Here is a 21357-nt window from a genome sequence, read left to right as displayed (position 1 = left end):
AGAGAGTGAGACAGAAAAATTTAGGTTGAGAGGGAACCTCAGAGGCTATCTGGTTCAGCTGTTTGTCCAGAGCAGGGAGGTAGCTTGGAAATTCAATCAGATTGCTCAGGACTGTCTTGGTTTGAAAGACAGGTGTCCGCCAAGGAAGGTGGGAACCTCCTCTGGGATGGAAAATACGTCCCCCTTCCCTCCAAATTACTATAACTTTGAAATTAAGGGGCTCTCAGGCAAAGATATGGGGAAAAGAATAACAGTTCTTTACTAATATGTATGTGTATAATAAGGCAAATAAACAAAACCAGAAAACCCAGTAACAGCCTTCTGTCGGCTGTCAAGCACTTTCCCCTTTGGTGTAGTTACAGTTACGGCCGGCAGGGGCACTGTTGACTCCTGGCTGGGCAGGGCAGGTGCAATAATTCACTCGCGGCTGCAGGAGGCACTGTGGCATGAGCTCAGCTGTCTCTCACGTGGGTAATGGCGGGCACAGCCGGCAGAAGAGATGGAAAAGGGGCTTCCTTTACAAACTCACACGAGGGCAGTCAGTCCCGGTGCCCCTCCGGATAGCAAAATGAGCTATAGAAGGAACCTCACAAGCAGCAAGCTGGAATGGCAGGGACAAGCAAACCCGGGGTAGCAAAGAGAATGTAACAGAAACTCCAGAGCTGTAGCAGGAGCCGCGGGGTGTCCTGGTAGGCACAGTGCTGGGTTGCAGTGTAGCGAAAACCCCAGAGCAGTGGCAGAAAAATGGTGGGGCTGGGCAGCAGTAGCTGGGCTTCCAAACACTGCCAGGAGAGGCTCCCTTGGAGGGGGAGGGGCTCGGGGTCCTGGGTTTTCCCCTGAGGCACCTGAGTAGATGGTGAGGGTTCTTTCCAGAGAGATAGGGTGTTAATAAGGTCTCAGTGCGACAGCCACTCCTACAAGCAAAAGCCTCACTTGCGGTAGGAGAGAACAGTAACGGGCTGGACTCTGTAGAGGCATCAACTGTCCCCTCTGATCCCAAGCACAAGAGAGAGGGAGAGGAGTTGAGCCCAGCCCCTCACCCCCAGGCCAAAATATCGAAGTATCTCTGCCCTTCCCAAGAGAAAACCCCTCAGGTAAGAGAGTAACCAGCTGCACCCTTCCCTCTCCTCCTCCTCCCAGCCACATCTTTTGTCTCTCAAGTATTGGTGGTTATTGTCTCTTAGCAACAAATGGGACAAAATTCCATGAGAGAAAGGAAAAAAAAAAAACAAAAACCAAGCAACCTAACCACCAAGGGCCCTGTGTTATGAACATGTGCTAAGGATGGAGAATCCCTGACCTCTCCTGGCCCTGTGCTAGTGTTTGAGCTCTCACATTGTGAAGATTTCCCCCCCCTTATTTCTAACTAGCATTTTCTTTGCAGCCATTTGTGTCTCTGGTCTTTTATCCTTTTGCTGTGCGTGAGAAACAAGGCTCACTCTTAAAAATTTTTTAAAGTTTAATAAGGGATAAAAGGGACAATATCCCGTGCTGGGGTGCTTGGCAAACTGCCAAAAGCACACCGTTAGCTCAAAAAAATTTTCTTATATACTTTTTCATTACGTTGGTTAAATGAATATTCATGAGGATTATACATATTCAAACATTCCTCTGAGTTCTTTTACATGTTCCTAGAATTCTTTAGCTTTATTCGACACTGACCCGTTGTGCAATAGTGTAGTTTTGATTTTTGGGAGTTGTGTATGTCATTTCCTCACAACGTGTATGCCATTTCCTCATAACATCAAACGGGGGATTATTGATAGCCCCAGGGTCAGTTGCAGAAGTCCTTTTCACATCCTTTCTTTCAAAGGTATTTGTGTGGTTCCTTCAATGTTATCTAATCATACAGACAGTTGTAGCTATTTCCACAAAGTTATCTAGGTTATTCTCACTATTGTCAGTCAGTTAAAAATAAAAGCATCGTGGAAGTTAACATTCCATAGTCTCTATTTTAATATTTTGCGAAAGCCTAAACTACAATATATATTTATCACACTAATACATAGATAAGGTACGCATGGCCAGGGAAATGGCCACAAAAGCTGACAAATTTTATCAAAAACAGGTAAAAAGTGATTACAAACTGTACTACATCAAAATCGTCATTAATAATAATTTGCAAAAGCTAATACATACTAGCGAAAGCAAGCAAATAGATAGTTATTTATAACACTGTGCATTTTGAAGGAGGATATAGCTCCCTTTTCCCTATAACTCTACATATTAGGTAGCTGAAGACAGATTGGATTTCCCCCTTCCATTTGATATTTCTTACCTATTGATACTCAAGTGCCTAAATGTCTCGGTTTGAGACAAGTTTAGGAGAAAATGTCCTGAAAGGAACGTCTTGTCTGAAGAAGGCAGGTTTTGGCACTCCCTCCCTGTAGTGGGTTGACCACTGGCCAAATGCCATTGCATTCACAAATATTGTCTATTCATCTTCCTCTGCTATAATTGGAGAGCAGAGGAGGGGGAAAAAAACCAGTTACACTAAAGCTCATGGGGCTGAGATAAGGATTAGGAGAAAATGCTTTAGGGGCAAAATAGGCTCAAAATTTTAAAGGGTATAAAGAAAACTATTAACAGAACTAAAAGAAGAATGATAAGAACTAAATAAACCTTTAGAACACTTTTCTTCCCCCAGCCCCTCTTTCCTTCTCACTAGCAACATAAAGAGATATAACCTGTGATTATCAGTCAGTTTACCACTTCTAAAAAAGAATCTCTTTTCAGTTCATTTAAGGATAGAAGTCTCTTCTGCCAAGCCACAATAAACAGTTTCCTTGTGGTTTTAAGTTCACAGTTAAACAGTCTGCTCGTTAAAAACTTGTTTGCTTTATGAAAGTCCCTCCCACTGACTTACAGTTTTTCCCACAACTGCTCTCAAGGGCCATTTTAGCTACTGGGGTATAATTTTAAGGATGAGCTGTTCTATTACAGAAGCAAAAGTTCTCTTCTGTCTCTGGAAGTAAAAATTCTGTTATTCTATTTCTGAAAGCAAAGGTTCTCTTCATCTATCTCTGAAAGCAAAGATTCTCTCTTTTCAAGTCAGATCACAGCTTCTTTCAACATCTATATTTTCTAGTTCTCTTCTGAGCTGCAGATGAATGCTGCATCCCCCCCACGTGCTTTATGAATTACAGGGAAATAGTCTGGTGTATTATGTTCTCACCTTGGCTTGCAAAAGGTTTTCAGCTCCAAAACCGGAGCATCTCCTCTCCTTCTTTTTTCTGGGCTTCGGCCCCTCCTTCTTCACTGAACGTGGTGTCGCCCTGTTGTTTTGTTCACGTGCCTTCACCTTTCCTTTTCTCTGACTCGGGAGAAGATTGGTGTCTGTAGGTTTTATCTAAAGTGGAATTTTACAGCACGGAAAGGGTTAATCTCATCCAGGCCCTGCATCTGGGAATTGCATGTTCTGCCTCTTGCTGCTGGTCATCTGATCTTCCCCGACGCTGGACAAGCAGCGCCGGCCGGCCTCCGTTTTCTGTTCTTTTGTCTGCAGTGCGGCAGATCAGAAGCAGACAGGCATGCAGTCTCTCACTGGCTGGGCTAGGATGGCGGTGGCCGCTCTGGCCGCATGGCTGTTTTCTGGCCCCCACTGCTCTCAGTTCCAACCATGAGGCCACTTCCTGCGCAGACTGCAGAGCTGCTCACTGGTCTCAGCCACACGATGCCCCGTTGCGCCATGACAGCCCCCAGCAGGACGGCTTGGCAGCTTGTAGCTGAATTGGGCCCGGCCGGGCCCAGAGCCCAGCAGAGCCGGCCTGGCCTGATGACTCTGGGCGGAGCTCAGCAGCAGCAGGATTTCAGCAGCCGCGCTGTGGCCCGGCCTAGCCTGGCCTTCCCCTCCTCCCGCCCGGCAGCCGGGCCATGCGGGCTCGGCCTGGCCTTACCGGGAAGGGTAGAGGGGGAGGGCCTCCACTCTTTTGAAGAAAGCAGGAAATGAGAGAACTTTTCACGGTTTCTCCTTGCTTAAATATGGTATTCATAGAGGTGGTTCTAGCTTCTCTAATTGGCTAATTGGTGTATCAGTTATCAAAGCCAACTAGAGTTTGGTTTTGCTAGGCACGGAGGAAGCTGTAATGTTCTTTACAGAGAGAATTACTTCTGTACCTGATGGGTTTTTTCCCTTAACTAAAACCAAGCTATTTCAAACCACAACACTCTCCCACCACTGATATGAAAGGAATTTCTTGGAGGAAAGTGAAAAAAATGTAATGCAGGCACAGGGAAAAAACAAATAATGTTAGATATTAAAACCTTCTCGCTGCGGAAAAAGCTGGTGGATTCAGAGTTTTTTCTGTAGGTGTGGCGTGGCTCCTCCCAAGGTCCAGAGCCGGAATGCAGCATCCTGGGGCCTCCCCACTGGCACCCGGCAATGGTCTGTTCTTGGACCAGAGCAAAGCTGAACAGTTCCAGAATGTTATAGATGAGTAATGTAATGGTTGGCTCTCACAACTAAGAGATAGATATTATGTGTATTTTAAGATGTATAGTGATGTTATTGTAATATGTCCTGCCATAGTCCTCTTTCCTCTCCCTCTTGTAATAGCCTTAGTAGTAAAGGCATTTGGAGAGGGCCGGCTTATTACTAGAAGGTGCGGCATAACAACACCTGACCTCCAATTAAGGCAAAACTTTGGGAGGGGCTAAGGGTATAAAAGGCAGAGCATCCATTTTGTAGACTAATATGTGGCTGCTAGTCACGAAGACTCTCAGCGCTGCAATTTTTCCTTATTCAGTCCTTTGTTGTATTTTTTTGTTAAGGTTTAATAAACCTTTTAAAATTTTAAAAGTGAGGGTCATTTCTCACAAATGATCGCCTAGATCGTCCGAGAGACCCTTTAGTTAGACTGATTAAGATAAGACTGAGAACAAGTTGGGAGTCCCCAAAGAGAGAAGGAGGAAATACAGAGATGTCAACAGGTATACCCCCCCAATAACCCACTGAGAAGAAAACAAACCTGGTAGATGTGAAAAACGCCATTCACTTGTGCTAAAATTTTAGAAGTTTAATAGTAATGAAAACAGTAATGAAAATAGTAATAAAAATTAGGACAATAAGAAACAATAAAAAGCAAAGAATTATGGACGTCCAGATGCCTGGCACTTTGCCACACAGCACACCCTGCTAACAAAGGATTACCCCTTAAAAGCAATAACCTATTGCATATTCATGTATCTCATACATTATTCAAACATTCCTTTCACACTGGGGTGTTTCTGCTTAATTTTAGCTTTCCCCCTTCATCTTGTAAATCAATCTTCTTGCTTCCTCGAAGTCTGAACTTTCCCGATAAGGAGGCAATAATTCTTCTCTTGGGATCTTGTTGTCTTGTTGCTGTTATCTCTGTCCAGATAGGATAATGCGAAGAATTTCTTGAATATCTTTTCCATTCCTTGAGCTAGTTACAAAAAGTATCTTGCATCACATAGTTTCTACTTTAATATTATCTTATAGCCTAAAAACTATATTTACCACACTACTTAAAATATATTAATACAGCATAACTTTCCAACATAACACATATAGTATTCATTTTAATATTTGCAAAAAGCCAATATTATAATATATATCTATAACAGTAGAGATGTGACCCCAACACCAAAAGTATGCAATATTATGTAATAAAATACAATAAGAAGGAGATTGAATATATGTACTAGCCATGGTGTGAGTCAAAAGAAAAGCAGATGTATGGTTTTAACTACTCTACACCCTACTCCATCCAAAGAAAATCCTAGACTTCAGAAAAAAAACCACTAGCTTAGAGTGTACTTTGTTTTCCTCCTCCCTTTTACCACCTCCTGCCTTCTTGTCTCTTTCTCTGTGAATACTATTTTTCGATCTGCTCTTGTAGCAGTGTTGAGTAGTACTGGTAGGTCATTACTGCAGTCACTTTTATTTTAAACCTTACTTAGCTTCTCTGTGAGAGGAAAGAAAGTTGGCAAAGCTTTGCTAAGCTTCTGCTCTTCCCTCGTCGCCCTGAAAAAGCTGAGTCTTACAGTGCACTCTAATGCTCTGTTTCTCTCAGGCAGTTTAGTTTGTGTACATCATCTTAAAAATGTGCCTGAGAAAATCCCTGAAATACAGTGTTAATTTTTTAACATTTTCCCTGAAATTGTTGTTTTCCAGTTGATTTTGATGTTGAAACCGTTTATTGTAGCTGTTCTCCATACAAAGAAACCTTTAGACAGGTTTACTCTTTCAGTAATTTCTGCAGTTTGTGGTGGTGGTCTTGATATTTGTGTGCTTCAGTAGTGTTCATCTGGCCACACTTCATTTGGAAATGGAATTCCCAAAAGATGAATGTTTCAGGTTTGAACCCAAAGTGTATCTATATTTTATGTTCTTTTGTGTGTCAGAGCTCATGTGCTTTGTTACACTGCAAGGATGCAGATTCTCATGGAATCTCTGGCACTGCTGTAGAAAACTAAATATATACCTCGTAAAAGTGTACCTTGAGTCAGCACTGACAGCTCTATATCCGGAAGTGATTTTCTGTCAGACTGAACCAAACTTCTTTAGAAAACAGGAGACCTTACATTGATGAGAAGTATCTTTTAGAAATTACAGTTGTTTTCCACTCAAATTTCCATGCATAACATAGATACCTTTCCCTCTTTCAGTCCCAGATTAAATCTTGATAAAAAACTTTGTTTCAAAGTCACTGTCACCACTGCAGAGAGGCCTGAAGCTTTCCTTACTGTATCTCCAGAGGACTGTGAGCTACCCTCCACAGTAATAAAGGCCACAAATACCCCTCCTCAGTTAAGAAATAAAAGGTGCCCCTTGACAAAACACAAGCTTCCAAGGCAGTGGAGTAAGGCTGTTGTTAGTTCCTACCCCAACATCCCATGATAATGTAAGGGATGAGAAACACCACGTGTACTATGCACTAGCAGTGATCTTTGATAAATCCTTCTAATCCTCTCCTTTGTGCTAGTCAAGCTCCTAGAGAAAACAAGACAGCAAAAAGTGCTCAGTTTTGCCCTTGTAGAGTGAGAGGCAAAAAGCAAGAATCCAACAGTCTCTTTTTGACCTTTCCTTTAAGACAGGCCTGTCTGTTCCCACCCCAAAGGCACAGAGGGTATTCTTTAAACGGTGCCAAAATGTCCCACTCATACTTCCCTCTCCAGTCCCCATCCCCACCGTGACATGATCCCACGAGGAGAGACCCACGAGGGCATCTGGGGCAGGAGAGGTTGGAGAGAGTGCTGTACACGTGTGTGCTGGTGTGTACGGCTCTGTGTACACGTGTTTTCTAGTGTGCCCAGATGTGGGTGTACACGTCCTGCTTTGCATAATGTATGTGTGTTAGTGTGCACAGCACTATTCACATAGATTTGCTGACATGTATACGTGATGTGTGCACTGCTGTTTGCATGTGTGTTAAATTACACACTCTCAGGTGTGAGTAGGTCTATGCACAGCTCCATGCTTGTGAGTGTGCACAAGTTCTGCAATGTGAGCATGGCTCAGAGTGAGACATGCGTATATTAATGTGTATGACACTGCACATATTGGTGTACTCAAGCTCTATGTGGAAGCAGGTCTTGTGCCTGTAGACACATGTGCATTAGTAGATACTGTACATAGGTGTCTGTGTAGCACGTGTGCTGGTGTGGCAGGTTAGGTGTACACAAGTGTGTGCTGCTAGCAAGTACTGTAGTGCACAAGAGCTCTTGTGCACGTGAGCAGGTACCTGTGTGTATGTGCACTAGCTCTGCATATGTTCCTGTGTGCACACACAGGCTGGGCACACCCAGGGACATAGCTCCAGATCCACAGCTGTGTGCATCCGGCTGCTGTCCCACCTGGAAAAACAGACGTGTGTATATATGTATTTGTGTGTGTGTGTCACTACCTAGCTCTGCTGGCTCGAGTGGCTCCTGGCTGTCTGTGTAAACTCTGTTCTTGTAAGGAGAAAAAATTTTCCTCTACATATAAGTTTGCCAAAAAGTTTATGTAAAGTTGTGTATAGTGATTTCCATCAAATTTAATAGTGTTTGTTTCCATTAAATCCCTATAAACAGGGGTATCTACAATCGCTGTGATCCACTGCTGTTCTAACCCACGTTCCCTAAAAACTGCTGCCATCAAAATGGGATGCTAGGCCAAGTACTAAACATCTCTGTGATTGTAATGTTTCCTAGGCCATAGTTCCCTTATGTCAACAATAGTAACTACTTTAAGAGTAGTTGAGGCAGTGCTATGTGCATTGTCTTCAGTTTAACCCCTCAGTGGGGGGAGGTCCCTGTCAGGTACTACTAACAACTGAATCGGCTGTGTGAACCGCTGAACAAGAGTGGACTCATGTCAACAGAATTAAAGGCCCAGTAAAAGAACCCAAAGAATAGACTATAACACCCAGACTGGGTGAGAGATAACCAAAGAAGCTCGAAGGCATCCAAAAAGTAGAGTCGAGCTTCCACCAGCCAGCTTGAAGATTGTTTTAACTAACACTTTGGGCAGGGAGTTTGAACTGTATAGTTTATGTAATTGTCCTGTTTTAATAGATGGGAATTACAAGCATCTGTTGAGGGGAAGTACACAGGGGAACCGTAAGAGGTATTGGGGCAGTTTCCTTAAGGACCAACAAGTAAAATAAAACAAGAAATAGAGGGCAAGATCGGGTTGGCCCCTCTGTTCGCCACCAAGAAGATTATAGCCCTGCTGCAGGCAGCAATCCCATAGGCATGGTAAGGTAGGGGCAAGAAAGCCATACCAGACTGCCTAGTGGTATTAACATGGAGTAATTGTTCCCATTTGCTTCTTGCAGGCTCGCCAAGCAGCCCCATGTGTGCTCTTCTTTGATGAGCTGGACTCCATCGCCAAGGCCCGAGGTGGGAATATCGGTGATGGTGGTGGTGCTGCAGATCGTGTCATCAACCAGATTCTGACCGAGATGGATGGCATGTCCACCAAGAAAAACGTCTTCATCATTGGTGCCACCAACAGGCCAGACATCATTGACCCAGCCATCCTGCGCCCCGGCCGCCTGGATCAGCTCATCTACATCCCCCTGCCTGATGAGAAGTCCCGGGTTGCAATTCTTAAAGCAAATCTGAGGAAATCACCAGTTGCCAAGGTAGGATCTGTGCTTTGACTGTGTCTGGCTTTGGTTTGCTGTAAGCTGTACCTGCTCCTCACAAGCTGGGGGTAGAGCAGAGGGCTGGTGACTGCTCCTTACAATCCAGAGCTGGGAAATCTTCAGTCCCTGAAGAATGGAAGTGAAGAAGTAGGGGGAGGCTTGAGCTCTGAGAGTAGGTATTAATAAAGGTAGGTGTTGGTATGTAAGCACAGCAGGTCTTTGTCACATGGTGGAGTTCTGCCCACAGTGTGGGAACAGAAAAGCCTGTTATGGCAAGATGGAAAAGATTCTTGTACTCAGAAAGAAAAGTAAATGTAGAAAACAGGTGGGAAATGGAAACTGAAGAGGAACTAGTGAAGTTAATTGTTGCTGAACTGAATTGTTGCAAGAGCTATGTTCCTTGCATTGGGGGCAGGCAATAATGAAACTGATAGTTAATCAGAAAAAAACAGATGTCAAGTGAGAGCTCAAGCTATTTTATGCCAAATTTACCTTTTTAGGTGCTGTTGGGAAGGAAAGCTTCAAAGGAGGTTGCAGTACTACTCCCTCAGTTGAAGGGAAGGAGCAGAAGATTGGTTGTCTTGGTCTGCCTGTGTATCATTCCTATTTCTAGTCTGACAGTGTTTCATTTGACTCCTTATGCTGAGACCAAAGTAAATAATATCCTAAATCCACAAGACAAGCTGCCTCTTCTTGAGGGTAACCAATGCAGAGGCATTTTTCCCCTTTACTCCACTCTTGTGATACCCCACCTGGAGTACTGTGTCCAGCTCTGGGCCCCCCAGCATAGGAAGGACATGGAACTGTTGGAGCAGGTCCAGAGGAGGCCACAAAAATACTCAGGGGGCTGAAGGTCCTCTGCTATGAAAACAGACTGAGAGACTTAAGGCGGTTCAGCCTGGAGAAGAGAAGGATCTGGGGAGACTTCATAGCAGCCTTACAATACCTACAGGAGGCTTACAGGAAAGATGGGGAGGGATTCTTTGTCAGGGTGTGTAGTGATGGGACAAGGGTGAATGGCTTCAAACTGAAGGGAGGGCAGGGTTAGATGGGATACTGGGAAGAAATTTTTTACTGTGAGGGTGGTAAGGCCCTGGCGCAGGTTGCCCAGAGAAGTTGTGGATGCCTCATCCCTGAAGTGTTCAAGGTCAGACTGGATAGGGCTCTAAGCAGCCTGGTCTAGTGGAAGGTGTCCCCACCCATGGCAGGAGGGTTGGTACTTGATGATCTTTGAGGTCTCTTCCAACCCAGACCATTCTGTGATTTACAGCTGCTTCCCAGGATCTTACTGGGTGTGTGGGGAGTATGGCCTGCCTTTATATGTGGTTAACTTTTCCCAAAACCAAGAACCTTAACAGCTCATCTTTTCAAAATTGACCAAAGTGGAGGCAGCACCTTTATACCATGAGATCTGATGACATTTTGTCACCTGAGGATGTAAGGTATAAAGGACAGGCTTCTCTTGGGGGTTGTTCTTTTGTTAGGTTTTTTTTGTTTTGTTTTGGTTTTTTGTTTGTTTGTTTGTTTTTTTGTTTTTTGTTTTTTTTTTTGTTTTGTTTTTGTTTTTTTTCTATTGTTGGTTTTGTTTGTTTGGGTTTTTTTCCACTAGGACGTTGACCTGGATTTCTTAGCTAAGATGACCAATGGCTTTTCGGGGGCTGACCTGACAGAAATTTGCCAGCGTGCCTGCAAACTGGCCATCCGCGAATCCATCGAGAGTGAGATCAGGCGAGAGCGTGAGAGGCAGACCAACCCTTCTGCCATGGTGAGTGGTACACTGAGCTTTCCCCACTTATGACACAGGCAGCCCACCTTGGCCTGTGCGTGAGGCAGAATGCATTCCTCTTCATAATCCTCAGTTGGGGATGAGTGGGGTCTCAGCAGAGAGCATGGAATGGGAGCATGAGGCCCTCCTGGGGTACCTCACTGTCAGCATTGCTCAGAAAGCCAGCCCCTGATGCAGCCCTGACTTAGTCTGTCACAGTGTCTCTCTCCAGTTCCAGCTTTGGTGGGTGTTGGAGCCTCCTGATCTAGTGGGAGGCTGTGTGTGGCTGTTGGACTACAGAGCTTGGGCATGCAGCTCACCTGGTTCCTCTGTCCTGCTGCAGGAGGTGGAGGAGGACGACCCAGTCCCTGAGATACGCAGGGATCACTTTGAGGAAGCCATGCGCTTTGCTCGCCGCTCTGTCAGTGACAATGACATCAGGAAATATGAGATGTTTGCACAGACCCTGCAGCAGAGCCGTGGCTTTGGCAGCTTCAGGTAAACATGAGAAGGGCAGTGTGGCTCAGTTAGCCCCAGAACAGAGCATTGAGGCAGCTTTCTGCTGGATTCTGGGTAAAAAATTCCCTCTTACACTGCATTTTCCCTAGCATGTACAGCAGAAAGCTGAGTGTGTGGCAGATGTAGGCTGTGCTGCTGGTTGGTTTTAGCTGCTCTCAGTACTCCTGAAGTCCAACAACCCTTTTTCCTTTAACACAAGTGTCTTGGTTAAGGCAATTTAAGGGGAACACTCTAAAATGAGTTACCTCCCCTTATAGCTTTAAATAATCCCTTTCTACCAATAAGGAGAGACAAACATGAGTAGATATAAGTGAAAAAATAAAAGTTTACTAAAAAAACAAAACAAAAAAATAACAGTGATAATTACTAGTTACAAAGTTGCTAAATCTCACAGAGTCCCCAGGAAGAGAAACTCAAAATGGCAGAGTAAACCCTCTGAAGATGGTGCCCTCTACAGACGACTATGTGTGGGGAAACAAAGGGAAAACAGTTTAATCTCCACCCATAAATGCAAAGGAGATCCCCCTAATTGTCCTGTGGAACAATGACAAAATGGCAGAGAGTCCTCTTTCTGGGCTATGCATTTGAGAGAGAGAACAAAGGAATCAATGTGACAAACATGCATCTACAGTTCCAAAGCTCCCCCCCCCCCAAAACGAACAACCGGAGCAGGGGCAAACAAAAAGTAAAACCTGGGAAAACTACTTCTGTCCAAAAAGAGTCAATGCTGCCAGGGAGCTGACATAGGCTCTCATGGTGGCTCAGCAAGTTTCCTCTCTCTCTCTCTCTCTCTCTCTGCCTCTTCCTTGGCCAGCTGGATCCAGGCAGTGTCAGCACTGCAGCCTCCAAGCCACTGGTGTTGGTGCTGCTGTCTCAGGTCCCTGTTCTGATTGATGGGGGAGAAAAAAAACGGACGTCTGAGCACCTAAGAATGGTAGCCCAACCTCACCTGGCAAAATTTGCTCTGTAGCAGTTTTTGATTGCAAAATGCAGCTTCTTGTGTTGCTACTGTTGCTAGTAGAGGCAAGAGAGAGCTCTGCCTTCATGCCCCAACCTCAAAAAGCCCAAGAATCTCCCAGCCCCACAGTTTCATTTCTGGCCACAGGGTCTTAAGGAGACAGTAACAATCTTTGGGCACAGATGGATATGGACTACAATAACATTTTGGGTTACCCAGGACAAGTGATACCTAGAAGTCATATAAGCCTTTTGCATGATCTGCTGTAAGATTTCATCCCATTCCTCCTGCCTGTCCTACTTGTCACTGGGGTTTGGCACAGAGGGAGGGTATGGCACTGTGCTGCAAGGAGGCTTTTTAACAGCATCTCTTCTTTCCTGTCCTGCACTGCTGCATGCAGGTTCCCATCAGGCAACCAGGGCAGTACTGGTCCGAGCCAAGGTACAGGAGGTGGCAGCGGGGGCAACGTGTACAGCGAAGACAATGACGACGATCTCTATGGTTAACGCTCAGCTTGGTGGACCAGCTCCATATCAGGCCACATTGTACAGCAAAAAAAATCCAGTGTTCAGTGGACTCTTAGCTTCTTCATTCTTCAGTCAGAACAGTGTAGCTGCACGCCACTTTGTGCAGGGAATATTTTCTGCAAACACAAATCCAGAGTGGTGTTCAGTTGAGAGGCAGACAGTGAATTAACAAGGAGGGGAACTGACATAATTTCTGAGAAATTTCTGTGCTAGTTTATGTGGCAGAATCAGCAGCTTTAGTAAAGAATACAATGCTAGCCTGTATTAAAAAAAATCCCACAAAAATGATAAAAAATAATAAAAGTCCCACAACACTCCTTTGTGTGTGCCTGGTACTGTGTAGTTTGTGTTGTCCCTGTAAACTCCAGGTCTCGTGCTATCTGAACACTCCTCAGTCTGGTGGAGTCTATCTGTATGCATGCTTCCCTGGTGTGTTCGTGGTTGTTTTTCATTATGTCTCTTAGCCCAAGTTAACAGAAGAAATTGGTTTGGCAGTCTGTCTCTTCCCTGCTTCAATTTGGCAGGAAGCACCAACTAAGAGAGCCTGGTAGCAGGTATCTCTTGCTTCTCTGATGCTGGCCCTGAGCTGTTGGGTCTCCTGCTGTTTTGGCTCCTCTGCAGCAAAGGATTTCAGTAATCCTGGTTCTATCTGCCCTGCCTGAAGGTTGGTACAAGGGGGCTCTTGGGCTGTCTCTGAAGTTTGTGGTGCAGCATGATCCTATTATTAAAAAAGGGGATGCTGCAGCACTGTTCATCAGGCTTTGTCGAGAGATTTTTTCCCTTCCCCAGCAGTACTTTTGGAGTTCTGATGACAGGCATGTCTCTCTGCTGCCAGCTTGCCCCTTTTTTTGCCTCATACTCTGTAGTTGGGTTTTGATCATAATTCTTATGCTTCCTTTCTGGTTACAGGTTGCTGCCTTGCTCCTTGGTTTATTTTCCCTTCTCTGAACTGTACTGCTGTACTTCAGTGTTTTATATGAGAGAAGCCCTGAGTCTGGTCTCATCATGCACATAGGAGCAGTGTGGCATGCTGGATATGACCCAGCTGTGAACTGAAGGGGATAGCCTGTGTGAGACAATGGCCATAACACTTGCAGAGTGGTCATGTGCTATTGACTTGGAGAGAGTGCAGGAACTGAGGATTTCTGCAAAGTTTAAATGTTGATTGTGTGGCAGAAGGGTGCCGTAGGCTTTTGGGGCTGAGCCACACTGAAGAGGGCAACCTCCCCTGTGGCAGGAGTTATGTGGGGCCTGAGCAATGGGAGTTTCAGCCCAAGAGCTTGGCAGACCTAGAACTTCAGCAACCTGGCTAGATTTAAGGGGAGAGGGGAGACATGCAAGAGTCTTGTCTCAAAATGGTAGAAGGATGGGACTATCCGTGAGAGGGGGACTAGTGCATAGCAATGGGGAAAAAGAACACCTGCTGTGGTAGAACCTGTAAACCCCTGGGAAGTGGGGGTAGCCCCTTCTCAGGTCCTCTGTCCTGTTTAAGAGCTGTCTCCCTGCCAGCACCACTCTTGCCCTGTCCTTATGCCACCTCTGTTCTGCTTTGCAGAGAAAATGTTGGCCATTGTCTATGGCAGCAGGGTTAAGGATGGCCTGTCCCTCTCAGGCTGGCACTTCCCTTTCTGGGGATAACTGGCACCTGAAAACCTTTACTCCAGGGCTGCTTCCCTGCCTGTACTTTTCTCTGCTGCTCTGTGCTCCTCCAAGCAGGGTGGATGCAGGTACTGGCTTTGCTTTCATTGTGTCCTACCTGTTCATCAGTGCAAGCCCAAGAGAGGCAGCTCCAGCTAGGGAAGGAACCAGCCACCTGGGAAGGTTCTCCACCCCTGTTGGGAGCTCTCTAGGACTCTTCCAAAAACCTTCCTCAGCTCTAGTATTGGGTGAATTTCTTCCTGCCAGTTTGGGGATGTGACCATTCAGCAAGCCCCCAGCAGATCTACCCTGGCATCTCTGCTGTGGAGGCTGGGACAAGCAGTGTATAGAACAGTAGGATGTATGTGTCCCAGCTCCCCAAAGCCTTTCCTGCTACCTCTCATAATTGCAAATGCTAATTAAATCCATCACAAGGGCTTGAAATCCTCATATTTTTTCCCTGCCACCTCTGGGACGTGCTTCCATGGTTCCTCATGGGGACAGCACCCACAGTGGCACTGAGAGCATCTGCCCTGCACTGGAGCTCTGTAAAACTGCTGGGGGGGCTGAAGGTGTTCCCCAAATCAACACTTGCATCTATCAGGGAGCTTGGCTAGGGTCTCCCTCACCCCCATGCATCTCCACCACCAGCAGCTCCAGTCTGTGCTCTTTTCCGGGGGCCACCCCTGCAGCAGAGACCGCTGGAAGCTGCATGGGCAAGAGCCTTTCCACAGCATACACCTCCCCTGCCCAGGATCTTGCTGGGGAGACTGGGCAGCCCCAAAGGTGCTGACAGGAGGAAGGTTCTGTCAGCTGGAGCTTGTCCTGAATGGAGCAAGATTAGTGAGGTGAGCAGCTGAGGGAGGGCCTTTCTTCACTGCAGTGGTCGACATCTTCTTGTGCCCCCTGGGGTTCCCCATGTGGCCCCACAGCTACATCCCCATGTCCTTGTGTGTCCCGTGTCCATCCCCTGTCCCCAGCCTTACAGCCAGGCTCCACAAAGGGCCATGTGTTGTGGATGCTGACAGTCTGGTCAGAAAGTCAGATAAACTTTCCCAGGCATTACTCTGGGGGAGCTTGAGAAGGCTTCCCCAGAGTAATGCCTGGGAAAGTTTATCTGACTTTGTCTCTGACCAGACTGTCATCATCCACAATGTGTAGCCCAGCCATGGTGTATACAGAATGAAGCATTGCATCCCCTTGCCCCAGCCAAGACATTGGCATTAGAGGTTGGTCCCTGACCCAAGAGATTGGGGTTCTGCAGCACCCCAAGTCTCTGGGCTTAGCAGGGCGCTCCTGCCAGCAGAGGGCAGTGAGCCATGTCCCCCATTTGGGGTTTGGCAGCCTCTGCCCAGGCCCCTCCCAAGTGCAATGCCCATGGGATTTTGTTCAAACCATCTGCCTTTATGGCTGCTCTTGCTTGGTGCCTTATGAGCAAGCATTTTTCCTGATTTCAGTGGGAAATGTCCCTGGGTACATGTGCTGCTGCCTCTTACCCAGCCCCAGGGCCACCTTTTCTTTTTCAAGAGCTGAGCACCAGCATCTCTCCAGCCCCCTCAGGCACTCTGCCAGCAAAGAGCCCTCTTCACTGTCCCAGATCCATCACTCCACCATTCATAGATTCTCCTCAGCTGGTCCCCACTCCTGCCTTTGACAGCCACATGCTGGAAGCCCCAAGGGGATGCAGGACCCCCATGGGGTTGCCCTGGTACCAGTGAGAGACAAGCCCCTTCCCTAGCCCTGCTGTCTGTACCCAGGCTAGGACAAACACAGCCCCAGCATCTCCCATCACAACTCACCCCAAGGAGGTATATTTTTTACTTTATTTTTTCTCTCAATACTGACCTTTAAAATGTTTTAAAAAACCTTACTATAAAACATTCGTGTCTCATTAAAACTGAGAAAAACAAAGCAGCTTGTATCTGTGCACTGACTTGTCTTCTCCCTCTAGGTTTCTCTGTGTCAAACTCCACCAGGACCAGTGGAGTGAACCAGTAGCATACCCTTGCCTTTTAAACCAGATGATAAATTAAACAGTGCCTAATGAAGCCTCCTCACCCTGTGCCAGAGCTGTGGCAGCATCCAGCCTCCCTGCCCTGTACAATGCAATGTACAACTGTACACCTAGCCCCTGATGGACACCTGATGCTTGCCCTTCCTCCCCTGTCCAAAAGGACCCCCTGTTTCAAGTCAGTGATTCCTCCTTAAAAAAAAGGATTCCTGGCAGATTATTCCAGAGGTTTTCTCTGTGGTACTGTAGTGGAAGAATACAAAGGTCAGTCAAATGTGCCTCCCACTTTGTAGGAGCCTTCCCAGGAAAAAGGCACAAGGCAGAGTGGGCCAAGAAAGGTAAGAACTATAAAAGTTCTCCCAATGCAAATACAAGGGTTAAAAAAAAATACTGCATTTAAAAACAAAGCCGGATTGCCTCATGTGCCTCCCAGTTCCATCTTAACACCCAGAAATGCCTCCTGAATTAATTGTTCCTGTAGAAAAATATATACATGCATTTATCTTCCTAGTAAAATCCTGAAGGTTGAATACAAACACTTGAAAGACCACAGCTCTGCTCACGTTTGGCTCTACTTTTACACCCATGCTTGTGGTATGTATGTACGTACACACGCACATGTGCACACACAGTGCACCACTCCAGGAACCACAAAACAGGCAGGGAAAAACCTTATGGAGTTTATCCAATGAGCTCTCTATATATGTGTATAATTTCAAAAATCCCAAAACACAGCAATGCAAACTCAACACATCTGAACAAGAAAGCTCCACCCTGGGCTTTACATCTTCCTTCTGCTGGCTGGGGCTCTGTAGGCAACAAGTGCAGGCAGATGCTGCCCAGCTGCCCTCAGACACTGGGAACAGCCCCAGCCCTGTGTAGAGGCAGGAGGCTGGCCAGGGCCATCCCCAAGTCCTTTGCACTCCATTGTTTGGCACAGCTGAGGCTCAGCTGTGGACTTTGCACAGGAGAATGGACCATGGTTGGACATGGTACAGTGATCTCAGGTTAGAAACAGTCCAGCTCCAGGGTGGGACCACTGGGCAGGAATGATCAATTTGTCCTAAGTGCATGGGACAGTCTCCTCAGCACCACAGTACAGCTGGTACCCCAAACAGCAGCAAGCATCAGAGAGGAAGATAAAACTTACAGTGGATATGTGGGATCCTGTGGAATCCTATTTACACTGCACTGAACCCCAAGTCCAGGCACTGAAGCTGGGATTCCTCTGCAGCCTATGGTGAAGACCATGGTGAAGCAAGCTGTCTCCCTGCAGCCCATGAAAATCAATGGCGATGCAGAGATCCACTTGCGGCCTGTGGAAAAGACCCACACCAGAGCAGGTGGATGTCTGAGAGGAAGCTGTGACCCTGTGAGAGACCTGTGGAGAGAGGGGCCCCTGCTGGAGCAGCCTGTCCTTGAAGGACTGCACCCAGTGGAAGAGTGACCCATTGTAGTGGGTTGACCTTGGCTGGGTGCCAGGTGCCTACTAAGCCACTCTATCACTCCCTTTCCCAATAGAACAGGGGAGAGAATAATAAGATGGAGAACAACCAGTGGGTGAGATAAGGCAGTTTTATTACAGTGAGAGGAAGTAAATAAGCAAGAGTCTGCACTCACATAAGCTAAGGGGAAAAAAAAGTAAATCTCTACTTCCCATCAGCAGTGATGTTTGAACACTTCCCAGAAAGCAGGGCTTCAGCATGCCTAATGGTTCCTCCAGAAGGCAAACATTGAAGAATCACAAATGCCCTCCCTTCCTCCTCTCTCCCTTAGCTTTATATATCTGAGCTAACGTCATATGGTATGGAATATCCCTTTGGCTAATTTGGGTCAGCTGGCCTGGTTGTGTCCCCTCACAGGATCTTGCCCAATCCCATCCCCTTTGATGGGGGAAGAAATGTCAGAGGGACAGCGCTGCTTGGCAGTAGCCAAAACACTGGTCTGTTATCAACCTGTCCAGCTACTAATGCAAAGCACAGCACTGTGAGGGCTGTGAACTTCACCTCAGTCAGACCCAATTCAATCTCCACCCCTTTTTCCATACCATTTGCATCATACTCAGATCCCATATAATCTATATATCTTCCAACTTTTCCATTATATGTATTTCTCATTACTGGACTCCTTTCTTACCCACACATACAGGTTAAACTACATCTTAAACCATCTCTATACCAAACATACTTTTTTTCATTAACTACTATAGCCAGTCCTTTCACATCCCTCCAGGTCTCCATTACAGCAGGATGAGGAGTCAGGACAGGAGAAGTAGTACACTTGATGTTTGGCTACCGACACTGTCCCAGCTCATCATCGCATTCTCCTTGTCCGCAAAATTCCTTCTTCGTCAGTTCCTGACACTCCTGCTACTTTACCTCCTGCAACATACAACTTACACCATAGATTATTCTTACTCCAAGGTTAAATCTCCTTCAGACACATACCAGGTCTCCCACTGGATCACAGTCTCCTCCAGGCATCTAGCGACTCCAGCGTGGGGACCTCCCCCAGGGGCTGTGGGTGGATCTCTGCATCCCCCGTGGACCCATGGACTGCAGGGGGATAGCCTGCTTAACCATGGTCATCACCATGGCCTGCAGAGGAATCTTGGCTCCAGGGCCTGGAGCACCTCCTCCCCCTCCTTCTCCACTGACCTTGGTGTCACCATGTTGTTTTCCTTCACATGTTTTCACCTTCTCCTGTTCTCTGGCTGGAAAAAAACTGTGCCCCACTTTGTTTTGATTTTCTTCTGAAATATGTTATCACAGAGGTGTTACCAACATCTCTAATTGGCCCAAGCTTGGCCAGCAGCATGTCCATCATCAGAGAAATCAGGGATTGGCTCTGCTGGACATGGTGGAAGCTTCAAGCAGCTTCTCACAGAAGCCACCTCTGGGGCCTACCCACTACCAAAAATCAGGCCATGCAAAACCAAGACACACATGTTGCACCAGTTTGAAGAAGACTTGTTGCCTGTGAGATGGACTCACATTGGAGAAGTTCCCAGAGAACTGTCTCCCATGGGAGGGACCCCATGGGAGAACAACTCCTCTCCCTGAGCAGGGGAAGAAATCATGGGTGATACACTGACCATAAACCCCATTCCCTGTCTCCCTGCACAGTTGGTGGGAGGAGGTAGAGCTGGAAGGAGGGAGGGGTGGGGGGAAGGTATTTTTAAGGGTTTCGTTTACTTCTCATTATCCTGCACTGATTTTGTTAGCAATAAACTTAATTCATATCTCTAAGTTGAGCCTGTTTTGCCCATGACAGTGAAAGGAATGAGGGACTTGTCTTTACAAACAAACCGTGGGTCTGCTGGTAAATAAAGCTAGATACTGAGAGATAAAAGAAACAATGGGAAGGATTCCACTGATTGATAAATGGAATGAGAGATTTGTCTTTACAAACTGTAGGTCTGCTGATAAATAAAATTGAATACTGAGAGATGAAAGAAACAATGGGAAGAACCATAAGTTCCATAAGGAATTTTTCATGGGTTGGTGTTGGCACAGTGCCAGTGCACCCATGAAAAAATATTTTTCTCAAATGGCTGCTGAGAGATGTGATCAGAAACAGAGCAGAGCAGGCTCAAGCTTAGAAATAAAAACTTTATTAACCTACACTAGAATAAAAGGAACACACAAAATTCAGAATTAAAACCTTCCAAAACATTTCTCCTCCCCCCACCCAATTTCCACCAAAACACAGTGAGACAAAACCTTGGATTCTCAGTCAAGTTACCACCTCTCAGATAATCAATTCTCAGTTCATCAAGGGAGAGAGGAGTCTCTCTTGTGCCATAGTCTTCCACAGGAAACATAGTTGAAACCTCTTATGTTTCCATGTCACATATGGCACTGCCCGGAGAAAATCTGCCATCGTGACATCTTCCTTCCTTCCATGTACAGTGCTCTCACCACTGTTCTTGGACCAAAACTGCTTATAGGGTTTAATTTTAAGGATGCTTTGCCAAGTACCAAAAAACAACAATTTCTCATTTTGGGACAACAGTCCCCAGCCATTTTCACCTCCCCTGGGGCCGAGGGTCTTGAGAACAGAGATCTTCTTCCCTGAAGACAGAGGGCATCAGCATACCCCCCTCATCTTTCTCTGTTCTCTCCACTCCTGCACATGGCGTCTGTTGTATTTACATTGCTGTACAATTATATTTTTTGAGTTTCGTACTTTCTCTCGATGGTTTTTTCATGGCAGATTTTCTTAGCAGTGGTGTTGCTGCTTCTCGGTCAGGGCTCTTCTCTCAGGCTCTCTCTGACTACCCTGCCCCCTTTTATCTTAGTTACTTGCATGGGCTACAGTTGCTGCTCAATCAAGGACATCACAGTTGCAGCCCATTTACAATAACTAGAACTAGGGCGGGGTCACTAATACAATAGAGAAATCTTCAACTGCTATGCATACAATATATAAATTAACTCAAGCCCCCAGATACACATTTACTCAGCTCCCTACATTTCTCCCTTTACTTTTACTTACTTTACAATTACAATATGTATATTTGTTTCAGCTCTTAGGCTGCTACAGCTCGCAGCTGTCTTTTTTTTTGTCTCAGCTCTCAGCTGTCTTTTCTTCTGGAGTCTCAGCTCTCTGCTGTCTTATTTTCTGTCTCAGCTCTCTAGCTGCCACAGCTCGCAGCTGTCTTATCTTCTGTCCCAGCTCTCTGGCTGCTACAGTTTGCAGCTGTCTGGGGGATTCTATACTTTCTTTCCTTGGCTGCATGTTTGAATCACGTCGGGGTCACTAGATGTTGCACTTATGTTGTTGTCTAATTATATTTCTTGAGTCTCATACTTTCTCTCGATGGTTTTCTCATGGCAGAT

The 21357-nt window shown here is 46.1% G+C and overlaps 1 protein-coding gene across 1 annotated transcript in view; it reads left to right on the top strand.

Annotated features, from left to right (window-relative positions):
- The window catches only part of LOC134431408 (transitional endoplasmic reticulum ATPase-like), a 47416-nt gene extending 34232 nt beyond the window's left edge, over window positions 1–13184 (top strand). Inside the window, exons 14-17 of the mRNA XM_063179425.1 lie at window positions 8787–9095; window positions 10708–10863; window positions 11207–11361; window positions 12741–13184. Of these exons, the coding sequence (XP_063035495.1) occupies window positions 8787–9095; window positions 10708–10863; window positions 11207–11361; window positions 12741–12846 (726 nt within the window). The 3' untranslated portion in view covers window positions 12847–13184. The remainder of the gene's footprint in view (window positions 1–8786; window positions 9096–10707; window positions 10864–11206; window positions 11362–12740) is intronic.
- Window positions 13185–21357: the final 8173 nt, after the last annotated feature.

The sequence above is a fragment of the Melospiza melodia genome, chromosome W (assembly GCF_035770615.1).
Source record: "Melospiza melodia melodia isolate bMelMel2 chromosome W, bMelMel2.pri, whole genome shotgun sequence".
In the NCBI taxonomy this organism is placed as follows: Eukaryota; Metazoa; Chordata; class Aves; order Passeriformes; family Passerellidae; genus Melospiza; species Melospiza melodia.
Note: the sequence above shows the minus strand (reverse complement) of the source record. Positions and strands in the feature narration are given on the sequence as shown.